General features: G+C 32.1%; 1 protein-coding gene across 3 annotated transcripts; it reads left to right on the top strand.

Moving 5' to 3' along the window:
• Nucleotides 1-345: 345 nt before the first annotated feature.
• On the top strand, nucleotides 346-27,831 carry LOC119634867. Of its 3 annotated transcripts, none has more exons than XM_038029315.1 (5): nucleotides 346-483; nucleotides 22,344-22,610; nucleotides 25,192-25,462; nucleotides 25,522-26,823; nucleotides 26,897-27,831. In XM_038029315.1, exons 2-5 carry the CDS (start codon nucleotides 22,368-22,370, stop codon nucleotides 27,037-27,039), a joined length of 1,959 nt encoding a protein of 652 aa, XP_037885243.1. In that variant the 5' UTR covers nucleotides 346-483; nucleotides 22,344-22,367; the 3' UTR covers nucleotides 27,040-27,831. The 3 variants fall into 3 exon arrangements, with proteins under 3 accessions (XP_037885243.1, XP_037885405.1, XP_037885319.1); XM_038029477.1 differs by lacking the exon at nucleotides 346-483 and adding an exon at nucleotides 665-919; XM_038029391.1 differs by lacking the exon at nucleotides 346-483 and adding an exon at nucleotides 14,400-15,184.
• The last annotated feature ends 147 nt before the right edge of the window (nucleotides 27,832-27,978 follow it).

Raw genomic sequence — 27,978 nt, 5'->3', positions numbered from 1 at the left:
TAACAATATAGATATATATATATATATATATATAACAAATATATACATATATACAAATATATATGTAACAAAAAACGTGTAAATCTCTCTGCGAACAGCCAGTAAATGTATATTTTTGCACAGATTACTTCATTCAATACATTATAATTAAATAAAATAAAATGCTAGTGTTGGTAGTAATGGTGCGAGATAAATAAAACGACGTCATCATAATAATAATAAGAGAATCAATCCCAATTCGAATACGCATTTGTGTTTGTATGTAAAAATCACAAAAAAAAAAAAAAAAAAGAAAAAGAAAAAACAAAACAAATAAATAAATAAATAAATAAATAAATAAAAAATTAATAATAAAAAAAAAAACCAACGAAACGCAACGCGAAGTACAATCAATACAATAATACAATAAATTAAATATTTTTGCTTAACATTAAACGCGGAATAGGAAAACAAAAGCGTTCCATTAACACTAACTGTGATATAGTAAGTGAAGCTAAGAAATGCAAATATTTTTAATACTTAACAACGCATTGGCTGTTTGCTATACGTCACAGCTATGCTTGTCAATGCAATGAACACATAGCTTGAGTTTATCTAAATGAATTTTAATGTTTAAAATTTATGCATTAAAATATATATGTATGTATGTATACATCTATATATTTATATATATTGACAAATAAAATAAATAAGGAAAATGAAAATAATAATGAAAATACATATGCATTCGTATCAAAAAGTATCAGGAATTCATGCTTTTTTCCTTGTTTTTTTTTTTTTAAATGACCAATCGCTCAGATGATGTCCTTTGTTCGTCTAAAATGATGAGGAAAGAGAGAGAGAGAGAGAGAGAGAGAGAGAGAGTTCTAGGATGCTGTAGGTGGTGGTTGCCGCATCCTAATGGGTGTGTGCCCGATCGGTAAGTGTTATGTCTTCATCGACTGAACACTCACTATAGTTGCGACCAAAGCAAACTCTACCCTATTTGAAATTTAAAGTCGCGAACATTCCGATTGTTACTTGTACGACTACGCATGCGTACATCTTTTCATTGTGTAAAATAATTATGCGATAGTATCGGGAATTCGTAGATTACAAAAACCTTACCCGCCTTACCGTGTAAAATATTTTAAACGGCTTTCGCATTTTAGACAATATTTCTTTGAGCGACGAGAATTCGATGATTGAATGCAGTCGAGTAAAATGTAAAACTTCAAGGTTATTGCAATAGTTTCATGAAACCCTATTTTAGTATTCACTTCAAAAAGTTGCGTATATTATAGCATGTGTGATGCGTCTATGCCTATCGATTAATAGGCCAACATTCTTCGTTGGAGAATAACTGAATACTTTGGTCGAACTGATTCATGTCAAACTTCTTCTTCTGCCTTTATGAAGCATATAGGACCAGCAAGCATGACCCAACATACTCAAATCTCGAAATGTTTTTTCGTTACCGTGTAGTTCACAGACTCGCGCATACGCGAGATTTTGCACAAGTCGTTTTTCGGTCCATGCGCGACTGTATTTCATCGCCAGGGGGAAGTTGTCTTTTATAAGACCTGAATCTCTTCCATTTCTCGGAACAAATCTAACGATCAGAATTTAGCATTAGGGTGAACAATGTACCACCAATTGAATGCGAATTTTATAAAGATATTAAATTTTTTTTTTTTTTAATTAAATCCGCAATGTGTTAGACTTTGACAAGTGCAGGTGTACGAAAAAAAACAGAAAAAGAAAAAGACGAAACGAAGATTTACGAGGTAACATGTTTAACACATTCCTTGCTGAACTGCTTATAAGTAGATGCTATTTTCTTCTTGCCACGTGCACTGTATTACTTTTTTATACTTATAAGAAAATATATGTGTTCTTTGTAATTATAAAAATTGAAAAAAACATAAAATGCGCCATATAACGAGGGGGAAACAAAAACAAATTCATTATATATTTATAATATAAAAAAATACGAAGCAAGCAATAGTCAAGTAACCATTGTCAATATTCGCTGTTAATTAATTGCCATGCCGCATGTACCGTTCGCGGTACATGCCTTAAACAGTATTGCAAACATCAACATAATAATAATTAATTTTTAATTACAAACACATTCGAGCGTGCACTGAAAACGGTGCACGTGTTCAAACGAATGTGTATGAATATTTCTATGAAAAGAGTCTTTAAAAAAAAGAAAATCTGATCTGGTATTTCTTTAACAAATTTTACTGGCAAACGTTTATGCAGCAAAAGAGGGTTAAAGTAATTGCCAATAATATTTGCCTTCCTATGCGATTACTTAGAATCATATATCGGGTATATTGTGTTTAGAACCTGAGTAGCGGAGCTATATACTTTGCTTTAGGCGTAAAAAAAAAAAACGAATATTTGTGCAAGAACATTATAAAAAAAAAAAAAAAAAAAAAACAGAATACTAATTATGATGTATTCATGATGTTCACCAGAATGAATGATAAGAATTGTGATGCATAACTACGAGATTAATTAATTAAATCTTAAAATTCAAGCGAAAATTCATAATAGAGAGAAAAGTGAAATAATTAAAGCAAATTCAGAAAATCATTTACGGTGGTCTTACTAAGTCGCAAAGTTTAGCTTAGTAGCATTCCTCCTAGTTCAACGCAACAATTTTGTTAACCAGATGGCATTCACAATTTTTCGTAGTAGCATGTAGTAGTGACTTATTTAACTTGGCATAGCATCTGAAATGACTGAAATGATTTAATGAATTTGCACTAGAGCTGAACGCTTATGACTTTTTAGACTAACTATTATATACATAGACGTACATATAATAAATTGATAGATATTTATATGTGTACGTATGTAAATAATATATTTAAAGCTTTACAGTCGCCCATTTGGCCGCTTAATCTGGTTTTTAAATTTTTGCATAAAAACAAGTTGTTGTTCAAATTATAAGCAACTAAAAATTGATCAGTAAATTAATTTAGCATAAGAAAAATGAACAAAAAAACAAAAAAAGAAAACACAAAAAACAAGAAAATTCTTTGATTATTCTTATTATTTATTATTATTATTATTATTATTATTTTTTTTTTTTTAAATTTGTATTATATCAAAATGTTTTGTTTTGTGCACTTTTTTATTTTTTTTATTTTTTTTTTTTTTTCTAAATTAAACCACAAAACAGATAACTTGGTCCCTTATTATTAATAATAATTCGTTTTTCGCTTGTAATTATCTATCAATAGAAGAGATGCATACGTGTGGAATATATGTAAAAATTGTAAAAGGAAAAAAAAAATAAAAATAAAATAATTTGTCTAACAATGCAACAACAGTAAATAGAAAATGAAACGAAAGGGAGGGAAGAAGAAAATGTTTCTCTTTTCTTCAGTTTTTTTTTTTGTTTTTTTTTTTTTTTTTTTTTGTTTGTAAAACATGTAATTATTTACGTAATATATTCATTCATTCATTCAATAAAGCTGTATAAGCAACAACTTCAACATAAATAAATTTCTAGAAATTTTTCGTAATATATATAGAAACTCGAATACGTAAGGTGAGTAAATAAAGTTGTTCGTTACATTTGCATTTGGAATGTTCTCAAGAAGAGGAGGAAGGCTAGAGAATACCAATTGAAATGTTTTTTTTCATTTTATCATTTCGTTTTTACTAAAGTGATGAAGATAGCTCACACATTTTTTTGTGGGTTGTGTCTTTGCTAAAAAAAAAATAATAATAATAATGAAAAATACTGATGATAGAAATGATGATTTACTGAGAAAAGTAATAAAAAAAAAAAAAAAAAAGCTCAAAACATTATAATAGAAATTAAATAACATAACGAAAACAACGTATATAGCGCTCATATAGTATAGAAAATCAAGTTGTATGCGTTGCAAACACGCAACAAAAAAGAAAAAATCAAATCATTGTCTTGACATATATGGAATTTTTCTATGTTTGCTATGCGAGTCAAGGGTAGAAATTTTCCAAAGATACTATCGGGCCGTAGCAGCAATATGCACGCTTTACTATCCATAACGCTTACGTAGTAAAACTATTCCCCAAACTAGCATTAGGTATTGCAAGTAGCAGCCGCTGCTTGCAATTAGTGCCCTCCAACCGGTGTGGCCTTAATGGACGACTCTATTGGCTTCCATTTCCTATTTTCTTAACCCGCTATCCAGCTCAACCGACGGCGGGCTAACTTCTCGCCCAATAATTTTTTGATGCTCAGAAGCAGCATTTTTTACGATGAATTTTTTGACATGAAAATGAAGTAATTTTTCCCTAAATTTATAGAAAAAAATAAATATATGAAAAATCTTTTCCACATTTATGTGAGTGTTAGAGTAAATAAAAGAAATTTGTTTTCCGTTTTTTGAAAAACAAAATGAAGACATGACTGTTCTTATAAAACAAGTTCTTCCGTTCTCGTGGCAAGACATCTAATGGCATATGGCTAGAGAGCGCGACCAACGGATCTACAACGTTTCTAAAAATGTAAGCCAGTGCAGAAATTGTGTCTTTAGTGAGACCATTACATTCCATCTCTTTATCTTTATCGTCAAATTCGATTCATTTCCTTATACTTACGAAAATATAATCCCGCATAATAGTAGCTCTGCATATTTTCCTATGATGAGCACAGAGATAAAATGTTAAGAGTTTTTTTTTTTTTTAGTACGTTTTTCCGTTTATCAAAAATGAATTTCATTCAACTACATAAACGCCGTTATTAGCTATAAGTTTTTATCAGGAAACTTCATAAAACGTTCGGTAGAGAACTTCTATGCTTTACCGCGATGAAGAAGTAATTCTCCTACGCCTCTTTTGAACAACAGCAAAATCCAGATTATAATGAAGATGTGTGTATGAAAGTTCAATTTTTGCCGTATGAAAAATTTTAATTATTTCGATATCTCTTCACGGCCAGTTTGGTGATTGCGACTTTAGTGATAAATGGAAATATAATATATTCGCTTATTATCAATGTTTATAAATTCTAGTTACTAAAAGAGAGAAAAAATTCCTTCCATTATGAAGTTAAAATGACTTTTCCCATTAGATCGTTAATATTATCGAACTTAATTCGGATTTAAACATCGTAGCATTTCTTAATAGGCATTGAAGAAAAATTTTTTAAATATTTTATTATATTAACTTTTAGTTCAACGCAATATACGTGTATATTTATATTTATATATATATATATATATATATATATGTATGTATGTGTGTGTGTGTGTGTGTTTATGTTATGCGATATCTTATAAATTTAGGCTAAAGAAGCGAACGAACGATTATAGTTTTTTTTGCACCAACAATTTCCTTATATTCAAACAATAATTATATCGCGTCAAGATATGCTAAGACCATGATAAAGGGAAAATCAAAAGTAAAAAGAGAATTGAAATCGTATCGTTTTATAATTTCTAAAACATCCGAAAGTATAAGCGAAAATATCCCATAGTAACTATGGAAACGAAAAATCATTACTTTGTCCGTCTAATTTTTTCCAGATATATATCTGTATATATATATATATATATATATATATTCTTTATATGACACGGGCAAATCCTAAAAAGCTGAATGATTTTCTGCAACATATTAGACTTGAAATCAATTTTCTTCTTCTTAACAAAGTTTTGTAATTATAATCGCGGGATTTTAACGAACAAACGGAAAAGCATGACTTCATCATTCATTTTCTTATACAGCAAGATGAGCAATATTTATAATTTATTGTTTGTTTTTCTAGTACCTCACATAAATTTTTGTATTTATTTTAGATGGATAAACTAAGCTTATTGTAACTAAGAAATCTGCTGGTTAACTATATACAGATACTGTGTATGACATATAGCAGATTCATACTTGTATGCGAATAATTGAATATCTATTATATATATATATATATATGTATATGAATGCATATCAATATGTATATGAATATATATTATGAATATTTATTACATTATTATGAATATGAATATATGTGTATGAACATGATGAATATGTATATGATATGTGCATATGTATTATGTATTACAAATATGTATTATTTTATTATGAATATGTATTATGAATATTTGATAAACTTAAAAGACATTTTTTGTGACGAATTTGAAAAAAATATTTCATTAGGAAAACCGATACGATATATCCATTCATATTCATAATGAAGCATAGCTTTCAGAAAGCGTATCGTGCTTCTTGGGTCGCGCATATTAATCATGCGTAAGTTCGTTATAAACAGAGATAAGCGTATTAGCGTAAGGGCCATCAGTAATATTTAAACAAAAAAATTATTTATTTTGATGACTACGGATGTATGTATATATATAATTTATGTTTTTTTTATGTTTTTCTTTTCATTTTCATATTCTTCTTCTTCACTTTACGTCCTCTCTTCTCATTTGTTGCTATTTTTTTCTCTTCAATTTTTCGCCCAATGAGTTCGTTATTTTCGGCCGATATCGTTCACTTTTCAGTTTGATTTACGAATTTTTCCAACCATTTCTCTCAATACTTTCTCATCACATGTCTTTCATTGAATTAATATTTAACATCAAGTGGATAGCCTATGATAGGCCGCGACCCAACATTGTATATCCTAAGTATTCATTAAACGATTTTTCAATATAAAGTATAATAAGGGAAATAGAAGAAAAGGTGCTTCGATCCGAACCATTTTCAACATCGTTTTCAGAATCGTATTCAAAAAGTGTGGCCTGTCAGTTGACTACAAGGAAAAAAGACGGGCAGACGGACAAAAAAGCTTAGATCATTTCACAAATACTTCACACATTTTACATGGGCATCATAGAGGATCGATCTACTTTAAGTCCTTCTGGATATTGCATTCATCCGCACCAGCTCAACTTACCTTTGCCTCACAATAGTGTTAAGATTAAGCAAAAAGGGGAAACTTAATTCACTATCGAGTTCCCTTCTTCGGCTTCTAACGTCAACTGCATTTTATTACTTCAATATCTATTAGGTTGGCGGAAAAGTTGAGTGGTATTTTCAATAAATCATTTATATTTGAAGATGTTTGATGTGTTCTTCAGTAGTCGAGTAGTGGATGCCGACTTGCTCCAGCATGGACAGCAAAGTGTCATTATCACTCCAATCGGCGATCTTCCTTGAGACTGAAATCCCCGGAATAAAATTTGGCAAATTATCTTTGGCTGGTCCGAACTACTATCACAACTACTCTTCCCAATGTGTCACATAAGCTCTTACAAGCAATCGATGCATTGCTTCCATTCTGGAGCCAAATGCAATCTTGTCAATGCACTTTATACACTACACTTTATTCATTCGGCTCTTCGCAACTAATTTTTGAAGGGCATTCAAACCAGCTCTTTTATATCCCTCAAGAGATACGCTAAACAATAAAAACATCACATGACTCATTTTACTCGCTTGCCTTGACCTAACAAATAAAATTATCTACAGGTAGTAACGTGCGCTAATCTATTGAAATTCAATCTGATTAGCTTTCCCATAGCCAATACATATATTTTTTTATTATTATTATTATTATTATTATTATAAACAATTTTTAGTAGACGTCTCAGTTTGATTTTATTAAATAAAAACCAATTTTTGTAGAAATTTTTATCGCATGGCTTTTGCTTGTTGCCTATGAGCATAAGCAATTACCCGAAAGCGCATTATAAGCATTCTAATGACCGCAAAAATGAAGCTTCGACACAAACATTTCAAGTTTTTGCACGCGGATTGGTAGTGAGAATACTTTTATTGCATGTGTAAAAAAACCATATTTCGTTCAAAACAAATTTTCGAATTTTTTCCATATTATAAACAAAAATTTCATAGTGTAAACAATATATAGATGCTTGTAAGGGAGAAAGTCATACATACTTATGCAGTTGACAGACTTGCGTGTCCATCTCAATATTTCATCGAAAATCTTACTTTCGGCTCATCATTGTTCTTTTCTTCGCGTTAAGTAATCTCACATATAAATACATATCTCTTCTGCCCGATATAGCAGAGATTTTCTCTCTCTCTCTCACTATAAGTAGTAACCAAGGCGAGTACTTCACATAATACACATTCACAGATCAATGCTTTCACTAAATATGTGAAATGAACCGATAATGGTCAATGGGACTTTGCTATACGATCTATAGTTCTAGAGTTTAAAAGTGCATATGTATTGGTAGACTTTTAAATGCTAAACGAAATATACGTAATAACATGATCGAGGTTATAAAGAAAGTCCAAAGCTAAAAGAGAGTTCAGACTATATTATTAACATAATTAGTCATTATATATATATCTAAATAATGTCATCAATATATTCAGTAAATAAAATCAAGGGGCGCATAACAGAATTTCATGATTACTATGGATGCAGGTTCGAAACCTATTGACGGCTGAATTTTTTCTATTTTTTGCAAAAATTTTATGGAAATTTATGTCGTTCTTTCATTGCAGTATATGAACAAAGAAAGCAGAATTGCGTTCTCAGTTTTTGTCGTGTACTGGCGTGTGAAAGGTGTAGGCGTGCCCTTTAAAAAGTTTGCGTTTATTTTAAATTCTTTTGCAAATTTTCAGGCGATATCTTCAATGTTTACAATGATCAAACGCACAGACGGACAGGGTTAGATGAATTCCGATATTAAAATATGTATTAAAAGAGTGTTGCCCTGTTGTAGTTTATGAGTAATCAGCAAAACTGGCCAAGGATTTATACACATTAAGGGGTTTCCGAATCATGTTGCTGTGTCTTAAAAAGTTATTGAAAAAAAAATTCAATTCTGATACACTATAATGTTGCTGGTTCAGCTTACATGCTGTTGTACGCGTGTCTTTCGTTCGATTTGGCCCAACCTGCGTGCAAGAACTTCCAATGCTTCTGCCAAGTTTGAAATCGATCGCTCCAATTTTGCGGCCAAGAGAATGCTTACAACAGACATAACATAGACGGACAGTCGGACATGCGTTAAAACGTTTTAGAATATATATGCCCTATGAGGTCTCTGACGCTTCCTTCTGATGAAGTATTAAAATTTTTGATGTCCGTCCCAACAGTAGGACAATGAATCTTTGCTAAAATAGCTTAATAGCTTAGAGACAGGTTCGGGACATAAAAGAGAAATGAAGAAAAAAAAAAAAGAAAAGAAAAATTGAAAAACTAGAGAACTAATTAAAGCGATTATTCATTCATTTATTGTCTGTTATAAGTAAAATTAGATTTGATATGAGTATCGATACCGAATAATAAATAATTCCTTTTGAGTCGTAATCAAATTTTCCAAAATAATACATTTTTCACTCTATGACTAACACTTTAACTAACTGATCTAATCTGGCCTCGCTCTCTCTCTCTCTCTCTATCTTTCTCTCTCTGTCTTTTTTTACCTATTTTATACAAAGGTTTTTCCACTTTCCTCTTTTCAGCGAAATTTCAAATGAAATGCTATTGGTTTACTCATAGCGAAACACATAGAGTTAAGTAAGATGAAAGACAAAAAATTAAACTTGTTTAATACGTATACTGGGCCTAAAGCAAAGGAAATGCAACCGCATATGAGTTTTATTATTATTATAATATTTTATTAAATAATATATATTAGATAATTTTGAAAATGTCTGTCACGAAAGAGATTATAATTTATTTTAATGTTTAAATTAACGGTTTCGAGACACATGCCATTGTTAAACTTATTTTTACGATTATGGTCATATATAATCTAAGGAGAAACATATTTCACTTTCTTAACAAATAGACAGACAAGTAGACATAAATCAACAACAAAATGTCAGTTTATTATTATTATATATATATATATATATATATATATATACATAAACATAAGTATTCGTGCCTATTACCACATGTAACAAATCCCTTTAGGGATATATTGAGCAAAAAAAAAAAAAGGAAAAAAGCGAAACAAAAACAAAAGAACAAACCCAACTCCTCCTACGTTAAAATTTTCAATAAATTTCTTGTATGTTTTGAAAATTACAAAAAAAAAAAAAATTTTATACATTTATGAAATATTAAACCGAAATATTGTCAGTAATTTTTCTTTTTAAACTCTTAACTTAACTCATGCTGTCAATTGCTCTTGCATTTACATTCGTTATATTTAGATTCCTACATACATACGAACCTATACAAAATTTATGGTTATATCCCTGTATTATTATCTTAGCTCCTTTTTTGCCTCTTAAGCGAGGCGATCATAATGAAAAATTTTTGTTTAAGATTATAACGAACACAATACGACAAACATTTCAAGTGGTCTGAGATATAAGACTGTTGTAAACTTCCCTAAAAACATATTGTATACAGAACGTGATAAATTTTGTATTTTGGTAAATTTTGTTTTTTTTTGAAAATAAAAAGAAATTCCAAACAAACTCAGCAATTATAATTATATTAACAATTGATTTTTACAATCTTCTCTGACATTTTGAAAAGCCTTTAATGCTCAGTGTTTTGAAATTTTTGTAAAGCGTATCTCATCTTATTGTAGATTGCAGTTAGTTTAAATGCACCCACACACACAGGTATTAGCAAACATATTTACATATCTACATTCGTATATATATATAAATGTAAATGTAAACAGTTGCAGTCATATGCATAGGAAATTGTACTTATTCGAGTTCAGTAGAAAAGAGCAGGGGATTTTGACTTTGTCGCGCAGAAGCTGATTAAGAATATATATATATATATATATATATGTATGATGATACAGACAGAGGCTGTAATAAAGTATATAAATATTGGGTTTTTACACCACATTTATCATTGTGCAAATTTAATAACCAGAGATCTTTGTTCAAATACATCCTAGAACTTCATGCTAAATATGACCATAGAGAGCAGTGGTCTTGTGTAAATATTTATGTTTAACAAATTTAAAGAAGATTTTAAAAACATATGAACAACAGTATAAAAATCTTTCATCCTTTCTTTTCAGTTGTTTTTTTATTTGTTTTCATAAAATATCATAAAATATATAATAAATCTTTACGATGCCAGGAGTAAGAAGCTATAAGACTCACATTATTTACAATAGTTGAAGAGTTCTAAAGAAATTTCTCCACTTCTATGATATATGATACCTTAAAGCGTCATTTTTACATTCATCATCGAAAAATTAAAGTATGTTTGTTTCATCAATACGTATGCAATATATATACATATATATATGTGTATGTATGACTTATAGGATCTTTGAATTTTTCTTCTGAATATTGCATACGTATTGACCTATTGACCTGTATTGACCTAACTAGTATCAAAATTTCAATTGGATCTGCATAGTGCTTATACTAACCGTTTTCCCGGTTTGCAAAAATAAAAAGATTGTTTTCAAATATGGCAAGAAATGTGGAAAACTCATTCAAAATCGTGCGCGCCTATAGTGTAGCCTAGACTGCAAGCGTTTGTTTTCTCCAAGTTTTTGCTGATTTTCTATGTGTGGCCCCATAATGTCGAAAAATGAGGAAAACCCGCACGCCCACTCAACAGTATAGATTATCGAAATTTCTCTTCTACTCACGTAAGGGAGATGATGTGAATGGTTCAGCCACAGATAAAGCATATAAGTTTCTTACTCGTTCGTAATCGTAATTTGGCTCGAAACGACAAATCGTTGAGCAACAACTAACAACTTTTTATCAATGTATACATATATCAATCAGTATATCAATATATACATATATTGATCAATATATAGTATATAAACTGGTTCCTTTTATTTTCCTTTCGATCTAGCCCGAAGTAGACTGGCCTCCATATCTCTGTAGTTGTTTTTGCATATCTTGCGGAAATAAAGAAAGTAAAAGTTTGCATACGCAAAACAAAGAATTCAAGTATGAAAAAAATGCAATAAAATGTGAAACAATTTAGTGAAGCGAAAGACAGCGTGTAACCATTTTGAAATAACCGAAAAGCATAGAGAAATGCCACTCATTCCAGCTGGTGTTAATCTCAAAAAGAGTTTCAAAAAAAAAAAAAAAAAAAAAAAAAAAAAAACAAACGACTTTTATTGCATATGCCTTTCATACCAAAAAAAGAAGAAAAAAAAAAAAAGAAACTAAAATAATATTGATGGATATCAAATATTCGGACGGAATTTTTTTTAATCATCTTTGAGATTGAATATTATTTCCATAAAATTTCTGTCAATCTATCTTAATATCTCAATATATTTAAGAAGCTTAAAAACAGCCCCGAAAAGTGAGCAAGCAAATCGTTTTATAGCCAGGGATGATTTTCTCAAATCCTATCTCCATCCACTTTTATTCCGAAATGAACAATTATACTTCAATGTTTGACAATCAGTCAATAATTGCAGAAAGTAAGAGAGACCAAGAAAAATATTTGACTTATATTCCTCAATACAATCTCCCTCAAGAACGATGTAATCCAAGATCCAAGGTTCAATACTTCTTTTATCGAATTTTTCTGGTACATGTCAATGATCACAAAATACTTTACAACTTCCGCAATTATCTCATCATTTGTTTTGAAAATCTCTATTTTGAAAAGGTCATCAGATAAGAGGAAGCTAATACGTTACATAGTCGGACAAGAATTGTCTGTTGAATACTCCACATCACCTTGTGTAATATCATTCCTTATTTAACTTCGTCGTCTCAAGACAATAAAAATAATTACTTCTTACCAAATGAAAGCTTACCTTATGGGGACACGGATCCGAAAAACGAAGCTTAGTTTAGTCCAAAGCTATGATAGCATCTTCTATATTAAATCGCGATTTTATATCAATTTTCATTATAAATGAAAACAATTAGATCTTGTTACTATACTATAAAGCCCTATGTTTTGTTTAGGCCCAAGTCAGAGCATTAAATGTTAACAATATAGCTAAAAAATTGCAACCGATAAATACACAAATCAGGAGATATGAGGCAGACAGACAGACAAACGGACATGCAAATTTAAACTCATGGAAAAAGTAATTCTCAATGGCGTGGCATAATAAAACGTGTATCCATCTTCAGTTTCACTTGATGTTACATATATTCGCGCAGAAGTTAATATACCCTGTTCCGCAATAATGTAATAAAACTAAGTATATTAACTACTTTTCTAGACCTTTTCCGTTTTTGTTAATCGCTTGTTCATTTTTTTCATTATTGAAGGTCACATCTATTATTTGTTTATCTCAATCGGTTCAAGAATTGTAAATTGAAAGTGAAAGTTACGCAATCACATACATATATATCTATGTGGCTAAATCGTTTTTACCCATACGTTAGAGCTTTTAACGTAACTTTGACATTTCTTTCTTTACAGTCTGCGCTGATTATATGTCGGCGAACATTGCTTTCGTGCACAGATAAAAATGTATTTAAATAAGAAGAAGAAAAGAAGAAGAACAAGAAGAACAAGAAGAAGAAGAATAGCAATAATAGGAAGAAGAAAAACCGAAGAAGAATAAGGAGAACAAGCGAAGGAAAAACAAAAAGAACCGAATAAGAAGAAAAAGAAGAAAAACCGAACAATAATAATAATAAGAAGAAGAAAAAGAAGGAAAATTAGAATAGGAATCGGATTTATTATTAATAATAATAATAATAAGAAGTAGAGTAACCATAATAGAAAGAAGAAGAATTGAAGAACTATAAGAAGAAGAAGGGAAGAAGAAAACAAGAAGAACGTGAATAAGAAGAAAAAAAATAAAAACCGAACAATAATAATAATAATAAGAAGTAGAAGCAAAAGAAGAATAAGAAAAATTAGAATAGGACTAGGATTGAATAATAATAATAAAAAGAATAATAATAGTACTAATAATAATAATAATAAGAGAAAGAAGCGAAAAAGAAGAAGAATCGCATTATAATAATATGTAGAAGAACCAAAAAAGAAGAAGAATTTTGTAGTCCGTTCTTTAGCTAAATGATGCGCAAATATCTAACAATTTCGATTATAGAAGAATATCCAGTCTATCTGAGCTCCTCTTCTTCTTCATCATTTACAAGAGTATAACCTAAACAGGTTACCTTCCCTTTTATTGATTCATAAAATTCTATATGTATTTTTGAGTTTTTTCCAAAAACTATGATTAAACTTATAAATCCGCTTATTCTTGCTTGGTCGTATCCAAATGCAAACGCATTAAATTTATGAACTTGATCTGTTTTATTCTGCACACTTGTGCAGCGACAAATGAAACCGGTCATCTGAAATATAATCACTTGCCCAGTGCCACAATTTTATTAAAAATCATTTTTTATATATTTATATATATATATGTATAAAAATATATATATATATATATATATATATATATGTATATATGTACATTTTTAATTTTGATTTTTTTTTTTTTTTTTTTTTTTGGAATGAGCCGAGTAAAGTTGCAAAACATGATTCATTATCAGTTGAGCTTCTTAGTTTTCAACTAAATACAACACAACGGTCTGACCGTTTTTATCGTTTGTTGTAACACAACAGTGACAACAAGTCCTCGGCGACCATTTCCACTTAGCCTGACAACTATTTCAAGTAATTATAAGCGATAAACTCTGCTCACACGATCTACCGTAACATATATGACAAAATGTACTAAATATAAATATGTATAAATTGTATTGACATGCTCTACGCTATGCTACGCTATGCCATTGCTTTGCTACGCTATGCAATGCTAACACTGTGCTGTGCTATGCTGTGCTATGCTATGCTGTGCTGTGCTGTGCTGTGCTGTGCTGTGCTGTAGTGTGATGTGCTGAATATATGGTACTATATACTAAATATTACATACTATATATACTAACGCCACACAGAGGAGTCGTAAACTTGTTTAGGAAGATCTTCCTTTCTCTCTTCATGTACTTTTCCGTGTGTTGTACGCCCGCGTTGTTGTGCATTTAATTTATGCCTGAATAATCATACAAGGCATAAAGGCAGGCGGATATGGTCTGCCACATACATTGTCCAGTCACCCAACGGGTTTATCAAAAAGAAAAATAAAACAAAAAATAAAAAAAATAAAAAATAATTTCAATATTCAATGTAAAATGATTAATACAAAGTCTACTGCTGCAGATGTTCACAATTGCTGTTAAGCAATTGTTGTGTTGTTATTTTTGATTCTTGTCAAAGTGGTGATCGTTAGATCTTTCGAAGAGGGAAGTCGTTGCAACTGCATGCCGTAAGGTAAAGATTGAAGTTAAAATTCGCTGCATTTGTGTATGTAAGCACTGTATCTACATACATATATATATATATATATATTAATAAAGCATTGATTAAAGATTTTTTGAAACGACATTACTTAATGAAATATTGAAGAGGAATTCCGTTCAAAATTTTATGAGAAAGTTCATGATGCCTTTATTACTCATACGATAAGAAACTTTACGGTCCATTGCATTATTTTTCTTTTTTTTGTGATCTCCTTTGCAGATAAGAGTTCAACTCGCCTTCCATACGTCATAAGTGCAATAACTTTTATTTCAAAAAAAAAAACGAAAAAAAAGTAATCATTTAATAAAATATAAGCCTGAGTTTCAATCTTGATTTGAGCGATAACCCTTCAAAAATAATGGAAATTAAAAAATTTATTGTATATTTAAAGAAAATGACTTAAAGATAAAAAAAAAAAAAAAAAAAACAAAAAAAGCAAATTTTAAAAACTGCAATTTTTTTTTGAAAATATGGCATATAGGAAATGATCGACACACTTTATTTTCAATAGGATTCGCCCTGGGTTCAACCCACTACAACGTATTAAACTTTGTCCAAATATTTTGGGCATTTGGACGTGCAAAGACATTAGTCAGACGGGCAGACGGACACAAAAATAACTTATTTCATTTACATCAACTATTTCTCGCCAAGATTAACGGAATTCGCAGAAGTGAGCGATAGTCTTTCAGTGTTACCTGAACCAATTACGAGATATGAGATATTCAAAGTATGTCCAACACTCTCCATACTGTTGACCATCGATCAATGTTTAGGCGTTGCATTGGCGCGTGTTCGACAAAGACAAAAGAAGTCTGTCAAACAATCAAGTTCTTTAGTAGAACCAGTCGGCATTGTCAGTGCCATAACGTATATGTCCTGAAGTTGGCCGTACGCCCTCATGACACTCCGGCAGAACTGCTGTCCTTTAACCGCGCTGGCAGTGCCTACCGTTCACAATCCCATACCTCAGCAAATTATTTGTTAAAGCACTTAACTAGTAACCTTTTCGATAAGTGACGCGCACGCACATATTTAAAGACTCAAACACAATACTCCTATATATTGCAAGGACCAAACCTACAAATTCGTTTTCGTCCCATACAATTGACGGCAATTATCAAAAGCAAAATCGTTAATATTTAAATAAACGTTAATTGCTTTAATCATTTGTATAGAAGATCTCGTATGTTCGCTGGACATCATCACTCGATGGTATAAAATTGATGCGATCTTGCGCCACTCAAACGGATAATACCTCATACTACAATTTTGAGATTCTATTTCAGTTAAAATCTTGAAACTTTTCTCCTCCCATTATACGCCCCAATTTCTTTATCTAAGCATATTCGTGTCCTCATCGTCTTGATCTATAAATCAGACATGCAATCAGTCTTGATGGTTTGAGCTTCTCCCCCCAACCTCTCACAAGATATAATACAATGTCAATCTCTTCCAGGCATCAATGACGAGGAGAAAAGGCGACGCCTAATAATGCATATTTTGAGAATCGAGAGCAAAAGCAAGAGGAATATATAATTTATCGTAGGTCAATAGGCAAAAACGTATTATCTATCATGCGTTATGCTTATGGAGTTAAACCAGGGAAATGACCCTAACTGGGCAATGTTAGTAAAGTACAATTTTTGGCGCAACAGGAATAGAACCCATGAGCCTTATCCGTCGACAGGCAGCCTTCCTAAACGCTGGACTACGCAGTAGCCAAGTACAACTAAGCAATTATTTATTTAATTATTTATAGTTAAAATGAAGAAGAAGAAGAAAAAGAAGATGTGATATCAAAAATGATTAAACGCATTGTCATCTGATTTGTGAACAACAAACACGCATTGCCTTTAAGAGTTTTTACTCTTTTCAAAAAAAAATCAGAGCAGGGTTGTGTTCGCATTATCTAAATTAAAAATAATATTCTATTGAACGCAAGCAGGTTTCGAACCTGCATCCGTAGTAATCATGCCATTGTGTTATGCGACTGGTTAAACGCATTGTCATCTGATTTGTGGAAAACCAACACGCGTTACTATTAACTGTTGTTGCAATTTTTTTAGTAGATCTTCCTGTCAAAACAATAAACCGTTCTGGACTCTGGTGCTGTTTAGGCCCCTACTCTGTGGGGATTGTCTAACTCGCCAGGGGGCGTAGTACGCTTAAAGTGGCTTGGGCCACCGTGGGGTTAAGCCTTTCAGGCAGGAACCCACGTTAAACCCTTGCCACAAATTCTGTCAAAACATGCCTTCCCTTTGGCCGATTAATAAAACCCTTTCGTAAATTATTTAATACATGCAAAAATGAAAAAAGGGACTTGACGGAAAGGTTTTTCCCCTTTTACCTATTTTTACTTTTGAACATATGTCACGGATGCCTGCGGGTGATGGTGGTAATTGATCAACAGCCCAGTGGAAGCCTTATGGCGGAAGCAAGCGTTGATCAATTTGTGAGTCCTGACTGCTTGGGTACGGCCCTTCGGGGAGTACTCGTGGTGGCTGTGGTTGGCAAGTTCCTAGCCAAACTGGAACAGTCGAGTGCAGCTAGGCCTCACCACTGACCAGAGTGGGGTTTATTGTTCCATACACAATAAACCGTTCTAGACTCTGGTGTTGTTTAGGCCCCTACTCTGTGGGGATTGTCTAACTCGCCAGGGGGCGTAGTACGCACCGTGGGGTTAAGCCTTTCAGGCAGGAACCCACGTTAAACCCTTGCCACAAATTCTGTCAAATGAGCAAAGGACTGTATTCGATTTTAAAGCATTGTTGTCTATCTGCGTCGTTTAACATTTAGAAATTTTTATGTCAATGCAGCAAATTTCGTTAATATTATCATATTGATGAAGGTTGTTTTTTATATAATAACACATACATAAATTTGCGACAAACAAACATACAATCCAAAAATCCATTCGGGAAAATGAATATAATTTCATCGGTTATCCATAGATGAGTGCAGCTGAAGTCCTTTGGCGTATTATACAGATTTCTTTAAACTTGGTATACCCTGTGCCATAAGTGACGTAGAGTGTTATTAGCATTGATAGAAAACTATTCCTTAGAAAATATATAGAATGAAAAAAAAAAAGGAAAGTGAAGCAAAAAGGTCAAGTCATAGAACTATGGTCTTCTTTCAATTGATTCAAAATCTGTAGTAGATGTAGAAGGCATTAATATGCCTTTAAGGATCTTTGATGCATATTTGCAAGAGCTGAAAGCACACCCTTGTAGACCTGTGAATTTATTACAAAAAAAAAAAAAAAAAAAAACATTCAACAGAAAAGGTAAAAAAATAATAATATGAAGTAAAGGAATGATTTATAGCTTATGACAATTCATCTTTTTAGGCATTTCTTAAGCAGTACAGCTTGGGTATAGTAACTTTCAAATTAATCAACTCCCCTTACGCAATTGAAGTGTCGTAGTTTTAATCTCGTACTATTCCACTCTGCCCTTTTATCGTTTCTTGTTCCAATTCCTCGATAGGAATTTAATAGCAATACTCGTTGTATAGCCTATCTACGATATGTAAATCTTCCTCTATTTGCATAATTTGCAGATACCTCACAATTAATTATATAAACCATATATACAATATAAACATATTTCCTCGATTTAGTTATTCAATTTTATACGGTTACGTAGAAACTGTGAGCTGATCTATCAACCGGTTTAGCTCACTTTTGAATTTGAAATGGAAAGCGTGATAAGAGACACGAAGAAGAAGAAGATGATCTTGGTCTTGCAAACGAAATTTTTTAAATCATAAACGGAATTTCAAATGCCGGACAGATAGACATGAATAACAGGATGCGGATGGATCATAAATATATATGAACTTTAAGTAGACTCCAAACTTTATTTCCGATAACTAAATATATATCAGACATCTCTAATGAATGTAATGAAAGTGAATTTTATTGTTACGTGAAATTCTCTTTCCTCGCTCATCACGTTTATCCTAATATTCTTTAAGTCAGAGTCATACCACGGAACTGGGAATTTACTTAAGCGCGTAAACTTTACGTATAAATTTGTAACAGTCATCAACACAACACTTCAATCTTCACCTTTGCTTTCTTCGGCTTGAGCAAAATCTTCACTTATAAACAAGTCCCGATTATCAAGTTTCTCGCTGATGTTTTTTGATCATCTCGCCCGCTGCATTTCCCCATTTACACGAATTACGGTACAGCGTATTATCAAGTTTGTGCGGATGCATGTGACGCACATTTTATTAGACTGATCGATGTATGTCCGTCTGTCCATCCATCCATGAATTCAATAGATAGGTCGCAATTCTTGAAATATTTTGATAAAATTTGGTACACTGACGTACATTGACTGATCGGCGAACGCTATTGCAAATGGTTAGCATCGGTCCACTTTTCCGACCACTCCCGATATAATGCCTCATCTTTAAAAGTCGTTATATGGGAAAAAATTACGTTTTAGCAGGGCAAGGCCGACCGTTAGATATCCTAAACTACTTCGCCTGGTATTATTATTAACTTGTTTCGTCAATAATATACCAAAAACTATACATTATTTCCCTGCAAAGCTGTACCTTTCATGAAAGCCCGCACACTGAAGAATGTGCAAATCACAAATGACGTGATCCAAATTCAGCAAACCTAATTCACTTCCCAAAAATTTTATTATTTTTCAGATTCCGTTCTACAAACCTAGAAACCACATGTTCTCCCCATACAAGGACTGACTTTTCATAATGATAGCTCTTACATCTATTTATTGGGGTCTAACAAATACACCTATCTGGTCCAAATATCTTACCGTTAATTTTTTGCTAAATTGCTTCTATGAAATAATTTTCATTAGAAAATATTAAAAATTAAACCTTTTTTTCTGAAGGGCTACCTATTCATGAGAAATCTTACATGGAGCGCGTTCCAAGAAATGGAACCATGGAGTTCAAATAGCGTCCACTTAGTTTTTATGTGGAATTACTATCGTGAACAAAATTTTTACCATAAGACATTAACAATTAGATCTTTTCGGCATAAACGGATTTAACCTTTCTCAGATACCTTATATGCGCCGGTATACCATGGTCCAAATTTGGTAAGGTTGCTTTTCTTTGTCAATTTACTTTTATGAACAGATTAACGCTAAGAAATATTGAAGACTATAACCTTTTACCACAAAAAGACGCAGTTTTCGTAGGATCGGGTATAAGAGAAGGGTTTGAAAAAATTGTCACACCCGAACTACATTTTTCATACTAATTTACAATGTCGAAAGACTATTCTATATATTATTGGCAATAAAACAACTCTCAAAATGGTGCGTTAGATGGCAAATGGCCGGAAAAGTGGAATGACCGGAACCATTTTCAGCAGCGTTTGTCCTTAGTTCAAAATACGCGAGTGTACGAAATTTCATCAAAATATTTCAATATCAATTTGTAGCTTGAAAACAAAGTTACATGGACAGACAGACAGACGGCCATATGGACAGACGCTTACAACGATCGGTATAATGAAAGATGGGTCTATCTTAAGTCCTTAAGTCTGGGTGTTACATACATCCTCACAAACTTAATATATTCTGATATACAAGGCGTGTAGGGTATAAAAGAGAAAATTAATATTTTCTAAAAAATGTATTTGCAATACAAAAAAAAAAAAAAAAAAGATGAGAAAAATGTCGCATATATGTTTATATGGTAACGTATGTATGTATGTATGTATGTATATAGGTATGTATGTTTAGTCTATTGTGTGCATAATACTTTTAAGCTTTTATTGAACATTGAAAATGAAGAGTGAATAAAAAAGTGGAGAAAATTATAATCGCTGATAGAAGATCAATTTAAATAATTATGGCACACCTCGCCGTTACTTGTTGCTTACGATAAATGGGAAAAGAATATAAAACGTTAGCGTAAACCAATCAAAGGGAAACGAATGTTGTTGTGATTTATAAACGTGCCGTATCAAAAAAATGCACGGTACGAGTATCGAGCATTCTTATACTTATCTGAAAGAGTAGACACTTTTAATATTCCGTAGATGTGTGAGAATATTGTTGGCTAAGGCAGCGCAACAACAACAACAATTGCGCTGATCGTAAATCATTTTCATATTTCAACTAAAAGGGAAGAGAGAAGAGACTTAAGAAAAGATTTTTTTTTATTATTATTGTATTTATATTTATATTTATTTGCGTGTAAATGTTGATATTGATAGCAATCAAGATAAATTGTCATTTCTTTTACGTCAACATTACGCCTGCAAGAGATGACAATGATAAGCGGACTACAAGAAGAAAAGATAAACTAGCGGGTGTTGTTCTTTTTTGTATATATAAAAAAACCGAAAAGCAACAAATATATATACATATATATATATATAAATATATATATATATATATATGGTAGAGCAATTTAACCTTGATTGAGTTGCACAAAGATACATATTTATATTCAGACTTTGTGCTGAGTCATCGTTGATCAATCGCCTATCAGTTGACAACTGGGCATGCAACGTATTGCATAGCAATGCATTCGATTGTAATGATGAAGAAAATCTGTGAAAATTGTTTTGCGCTTTACGCGATTTCTCAAGTGTAAAAAGCGTGTATAGATTTAAAATAAATATCAATGATCTGTCTGTAGAAAGGCGCATACGTGTGCTTAAGAGATATTTCAGTCGATATCTCACCATTTGAATGCTTCTCTTACTGCCGATATGAATGGAGGAGTCTAGTGAATGCTTTACCGTCTAGCCTGCCACAAAAACAAAATGATAAACAAAAAACAAAAAACAAAAAACAAAAAACAAAAAAAACAAAAAAAAGGGCTGGCTTCCAATATCGTTTTCTTGACTTTTGCGGCATTTCTTACTTTTTTCTTTTATTTTTACAAAGACATTTTTTCTCTCCTCCTCCTTAAAAGCGACGAAATGAATACATTACATCGCATGAATTTGCTCGCATGCAAAATTGAATGGTTGACTAACGAACTGTAATTTGTTTAATTTTTCATTGCATTTTATGGGTGGTGTTGTTGAACGACCAACACATCAGCAATCACAACAACATATATATATATATAAAATATTAAAAAGTAAATTTTCATTGGAATTTTTTATGGTCTTTTGCAGTTTAACATATAACGACGTACAAGAATGAAGAAAAGCAAAAAGGAACAAGGAGAACAAAACAAGAACAACTTTGGAAGACAATCAGATATAATGGTTACAGAAAAATTAACACTAACGGAGAAAAACAACGCTCACGCCACCGTTTACCGGGAAACAACAAAACCGAAGAAGCCAAAGCGTAGGGATAAAAGCGATCTAGGGCCAGATTTTGTTGCTCCGGATGGTGGCTGGGGTTGGGTGGTATGTCTTGCCGCTGGTTTTAGTAACGTAAGTAAACATACCATGTATGTAAAACTTATGCAAATTTTTTTCGCAAAGCAACTTTTTTTTTTTCTACATATTTACACTTTTGTCAAAAAAAAAAAAAAAAAAAATTTTACATAAAATTTTTTTAGAAAATTAAAAAAATTTTAAAAAATTTAAAAAATTTTATTATCTAACAACTTCAAAGTTGCCAGAAACATGAAAATTTCTTGCATACCGGCAAATCGATTCAATGACACACCTTGGCCCAGTACTACATCACATAAACTATGAGCATCTCGGTTTTTCAAAACATATAAACAATTGTTTTTTCGCTCACTACTCGTAAACAACAAAGCGTCAAAAGCCTCTTATAAAAATATAAAAAGAATGCGAAAGATTGACTCCATAACTCAATAAACTATATAAACTGATCATGTGCAACTGTATAGTATCCGTAGTAAGCGTCGTTGCGTTCCCAAAAATTAAGATATCTCCTACAAAATTTGGGAAAGAATTCGATGAAAAGACACGCCTATGTAAGAAAAACCGTGAACACTTTTGCTTTCCGTATTTGTTTATTTGTTACTCGTAAACTACGACACATATTATACCTTATCTCTCGTACGGTAAAAGGTATATATTAAGTTTGAGCAGATGTATGCACCGCAACGACTTTTATTATGTTATACGATTCAGTACAATTTTCGAAGCGATTTAAGCATGTCTGCTTGTTTGCGTGATATCTATCCATGTATTTTATAGATAAGCCTTAAAACATAACATTCTTTGCTATGATTTGATCAAACGAAATCATAATGCCTCGAATCATTTTTCCGGCTACATATCGCAGAAGGCCTTTCGAAAACTCATTATATAAAAAAACAAAGAAGAAAATTATGCTTATCTGCGATCGAGTCTTTTATACACACTACACATACGCGCATACACGAATTTGTTTTTAAAAAAAATAAATTTTTGTTGTTTGTTTTTAAAAACAATTCGTTTTCAAATTCGAGAATAATTAATTTGTTTAAAAGTCCAAGTCCTTGTAAAATTGTTTTTATAAAACCGAATTTTGAAATTTTACCATGCCCTCAGTCATCTCCTTCTTCTTTATCTATTCGATAAATTATTTAATGGAGTGAAAAAAATGATTTTTTGAAAAACTTATAGCAGTAACTGTTACCGTGTAAGGGAAAAGTTACTTTTTTGGACCTAGGGATGAAAAGCGATTTCGAAAGAACAGACACTACATCTTTGACCTCAGAGAGAAACAAACATTAGATCTTTGTTTTCAACAAGACGCACTTTCACATACCTATCAATTAGAATAAGTGTTTCTTGTAAAGGGAAAAACAATTTATATTCAAGTCAATAATTAATACTTAATGTTTCCGATCTCGCTCTAAGGTGAGAAAAGCACTCACTCAACTTCTGCATATAATGCGTCCCTAGAATAAACAGAATACGCCATCAATATGTAGTCAAACACGCGGGCCGATCCGAACCATTATCAACCATTCACAACTAGTGTAAGGTATAAATAGTGGGAAAATTATATTCGGCCACGATCGAATCTTCTGTGCCCTTCACCGTTGCTTTAAAAAATTTAAAAAAAAAAGGACAAAACTAAATTTTCGCAATCCGAAAAATTTCCGTAGGCGTGGCTGCTCTTTTCTATTCCTATCCTGTTCTAATTTATAATAAGCTAAAAAGTCGAAATGTGCTCAGTTAGTAAAACATGCAGACGCGAGTCGTTTTACCGATTTGTCGCATTTTCAATAGCAATCTGCGTGCAATGTTTACTTGGGTGTTTGCCAAATTCAAAGCGGATATATATTCATTTTTGCGATCAAGATTATGTTTATTATAGTAATTAACAGACAGATGGACGGACGGGTTAACAAACATTTTTAGAGCGATTCAGATTTGATACCGATTAATAATAGTACGTAGACTTTGCCCTATGCCGTATGCCGTATGCCCTATGAAGCATCTTTTCAGATGCTACAAATGTTTTGATGAAACAAAAATTTTTTAATATATTATAAGACCGAGTAGGCGTGGTCGATTTTTTCAGCTATCGTACACATAAGTATGTGCACTTTTTTACCGTTGTAGCTGTTGTGGTTTATCGGTAATGAATGAAAAGAACAATTTTTTCGTGTTCTTGCAAACAAGCGGTGGTTATATTGAACTGCGATCAGGTCCAACCCGCTTGCAAGAACTTGCAATCTTTTTGCCAAATCTAAAACTGTGTAACACTGACTTTACGCAAACAAATAGACAAACAAACGGACAGACGATCGGACGGGCATTCTTCAATCGCTTCAATTGCTTGATGTTGATCAAGAATATATACACCCTGCGGGGTCGCGGAAGCTTTCTTCTGGCCGTGGCAAATGTGTTGACAAAATGAATGTACCCTTCATCTTTCGGTGACGGGTATAATCCAATTAAAAATTTTTCTTTAAATACTTTGATTATATATTTTATATATTTTAATATCTTTTTTTTTATTTTTTTTTTATTTTTCAATTATTAAATTGTAAGTAAATTAAAATTTTTTTTTTTGTTTTTTTTTCATTATATATTTCTGCAGTTTTCAATTTTTCCCGCCTTGCAGCAATATGGTTTTATCTACAGAAAACGTATGAAATTATTGGGCTTTGATGCGAAGGAAACGACCACAATCGTTAATGTGGTTATGGCGATTTCGTCTTTGGCGGGCATTGTTAATGGGGCGATGTTTAGAAGATTTACATTTCGCCAGGTGGCCCTTGTAGGCAGTATGCTGTGTTTTGCCGGAATCTTTCTTTCAGCCTTTTGCATAACATTTTTCCAGTATGTGATCTGCTTTTCCTGTATCTATGGTAGTTTCCATCTTGGTTGACCGGTGAAAATGTTGAAAGTTAACTTTGAGTTTTTCTAGGTATTGGTCTTGGTTTAAGTATGGGTGCTACATCCTTAGCGGTTAATACATATTTTAAGAATAGACGTAGACGAGCGACTGGCTTCTCTTGGACAATAACTGGATTAGGTGCGATTATATTTCCACATATATCAACATATCTATTGATGCTGTATGGCGCCCAAGGCACTATATTAATTTATGCCGCTATTGCATTAAATTCAGTACTTTGTGCTATTACTCTACAGCCCGTTCTATGGCATGTATCGAAGCCGGAAAAGCACAAATTTTTAAATGAAACGAACGGAAATTTAACTGAGAAGAATCAACAGGTTTATGAATGCAAGTTCTGTCAAATACAAAAACGTGAAAAACGTGGCATATTTTCTTCTCAATATCTTTTCAATGACGACGATCCCGATAGACCTGGGTATGAAATTACTGAACCAGGTACGCCGATGTTGGCCAGAGCTAACGATGGCTGGTATGGCTCAAAATTATCATTAACAACCGAGAAATGTTCTCGTTATCAGGCATCGAAAAGTTTAAGGAAAACTTCAAGGACAGAGAGATACGAAAATGGTCATAACGGGGGAATGGAAGAAAGCAATTCATTATATAAACCTAATTATTTTAATCGCGAGAGAGAAGACTTAGAACGTTATATAAGTAAAACTAGCGTTTACTCGAAACCCGATATGGACGAATGCCGTTGCACTTGTGCCGAAGAGAAAATTCTATTGCAGAAGATTTCTGATGATGAGAAAAAATTAGAAGAACAGCGTCTTATTGATGCCTTGGAAGCCGAAGAAATTGAAAAGAGTAAAATGACCTTTCTGCAGAAAGTCGTAAAATTTTTCGATTTAGATTTACTGAAAGATTTCACATTTGTCAATCTAAGTATGGGTATCACAATTATGATGTTTGGTGAAATGAATTTCTCCGTCTTGACGCCGTTTATATTGAATAGCTTTGGCTATGCCAATGAACAGATATCGTTAGCCATGTCGCTATTGGGTGGCATGGATATATCGGTGCGATTCTTAGCACCGTTCGCTTTAGAGAAAGTAAAATTGGATAATCGAGTATTATTCGCCTTCGGTATAATTGCGATATCGATTGGTCGTTTAATTGTTACACTCACCAGTTCATATAATGTCGTGGTAATAGTGTTCATAATGATTGGTTTTGGTAAAGGTTTTCGTACATTATTCTCGCCATTAATTCTGCCAAGCTATGTACCTTTGCGTCGACTGCCGGCTGCCTCCGGCTTACAATTGATATTCAATTCAATATTTTCTTTTGTCTGTGGTCCCTTACTCGGTAATATTTTCTATTTTTTGAATGGCTACAGTTCTCGCTATAAAAATATTTATTTTTATTTTGAATATTTCAGGTCTGGTCACTGACGCTTATGGTTATAAAATAACGATACATTTTATTAATACCATGACCTGTATAGCTTTGTTATTATGGTTGGCCGAGTCAATAGTGCGAAGGCTATTAAATAAGAAGAAACTGGCGGCAAACGAAGGATAAGAATGTTTCCTATATAAACATAGAACGATACTTAAAATTTTAGCAAAAACAAAAACTTTACAAATTTATTTAATATTAGATGTAGTTTTTGAGAGTATTTAAATATATGTTTATTAGGGTGTCTGGTGGATCTCATTAGACCGTTAATGCAACTAAGCTCTTAGGAGATATATAGTTCTACTAATTAGCCATATTCAACGTTCAGTATGTAAAATTTTTTTTTTATAAAATTCACTTTTATAGCGAATTCCGCTAAAGTTCATTTTCGCCCAAACGTAAAAAAAACATTGAGCATGGCTGGTCTAGAGCGTAGTTGGCCAAATGTTGTTTTCATATAAACATATAATTCTTATTTATTTTATTAGTGGGTTCTTAGTATGAGAAACTCTTAAATGAGTTTATTTATTTTTTTTTGAAAAAATAAACATTTGAATTGAATTCGTGTGAAAAGAACTGCAAAGCTAATTAAGTTATGCATCTGGGGAAAAAGTGTTGAGAGATTTTTTAATTATTTTTTATTAAGCATTTCATTCATTCAAAATGAATTTTATTTAAATATGTTGTGCCATTTTTCGGGAAACTGCATAATACCATCTTATTACTATTTTATGTAATCTAAGAAAGTGTGTAACCATTTTTAAAACATGTACCGATACCAGTACACGCAGCGCAAATCAATTGTATATATATAACACAAAAAACATTTATATAAAATTATAAAATTTATTAACGTGTACCGAAAACAGCACACGTGACGTGTCGTGAATATAGGATCTGCTCATAAATTGCTTAGGAGAGTACATGTCAAGTAGAAAGTAAAGAAATCAAATTTGAAAAGCGACTTAATACACCTACTATACTGGAATTTCGATAACGTAATATCTATAAGATCTGTCGATCGCAGATTTAACTACGCACGCGCCCCATATTAAGTTAGTA

Source organism: Glossina fuscipes, unplaced genomic scaffold (assembly GCF_014805625.2).
Source record: "Glossina fuscipes isolate IAEA_lab_2018 unplaced genomic scaffold, Yale_Gfus_2 0, whole genome shotgun sequence".
Classification (NCBI taxonomy): Eukaryota; Metazoa; Arthropoda; class Insecta; order Diptera; family Glossinidae; genus Glossina; species Glossina fuscipes.
Note: the sequence above shows the minus strand (reverse complement) of the source record. Positions and strands in the feature narration are given on the sequence as shown.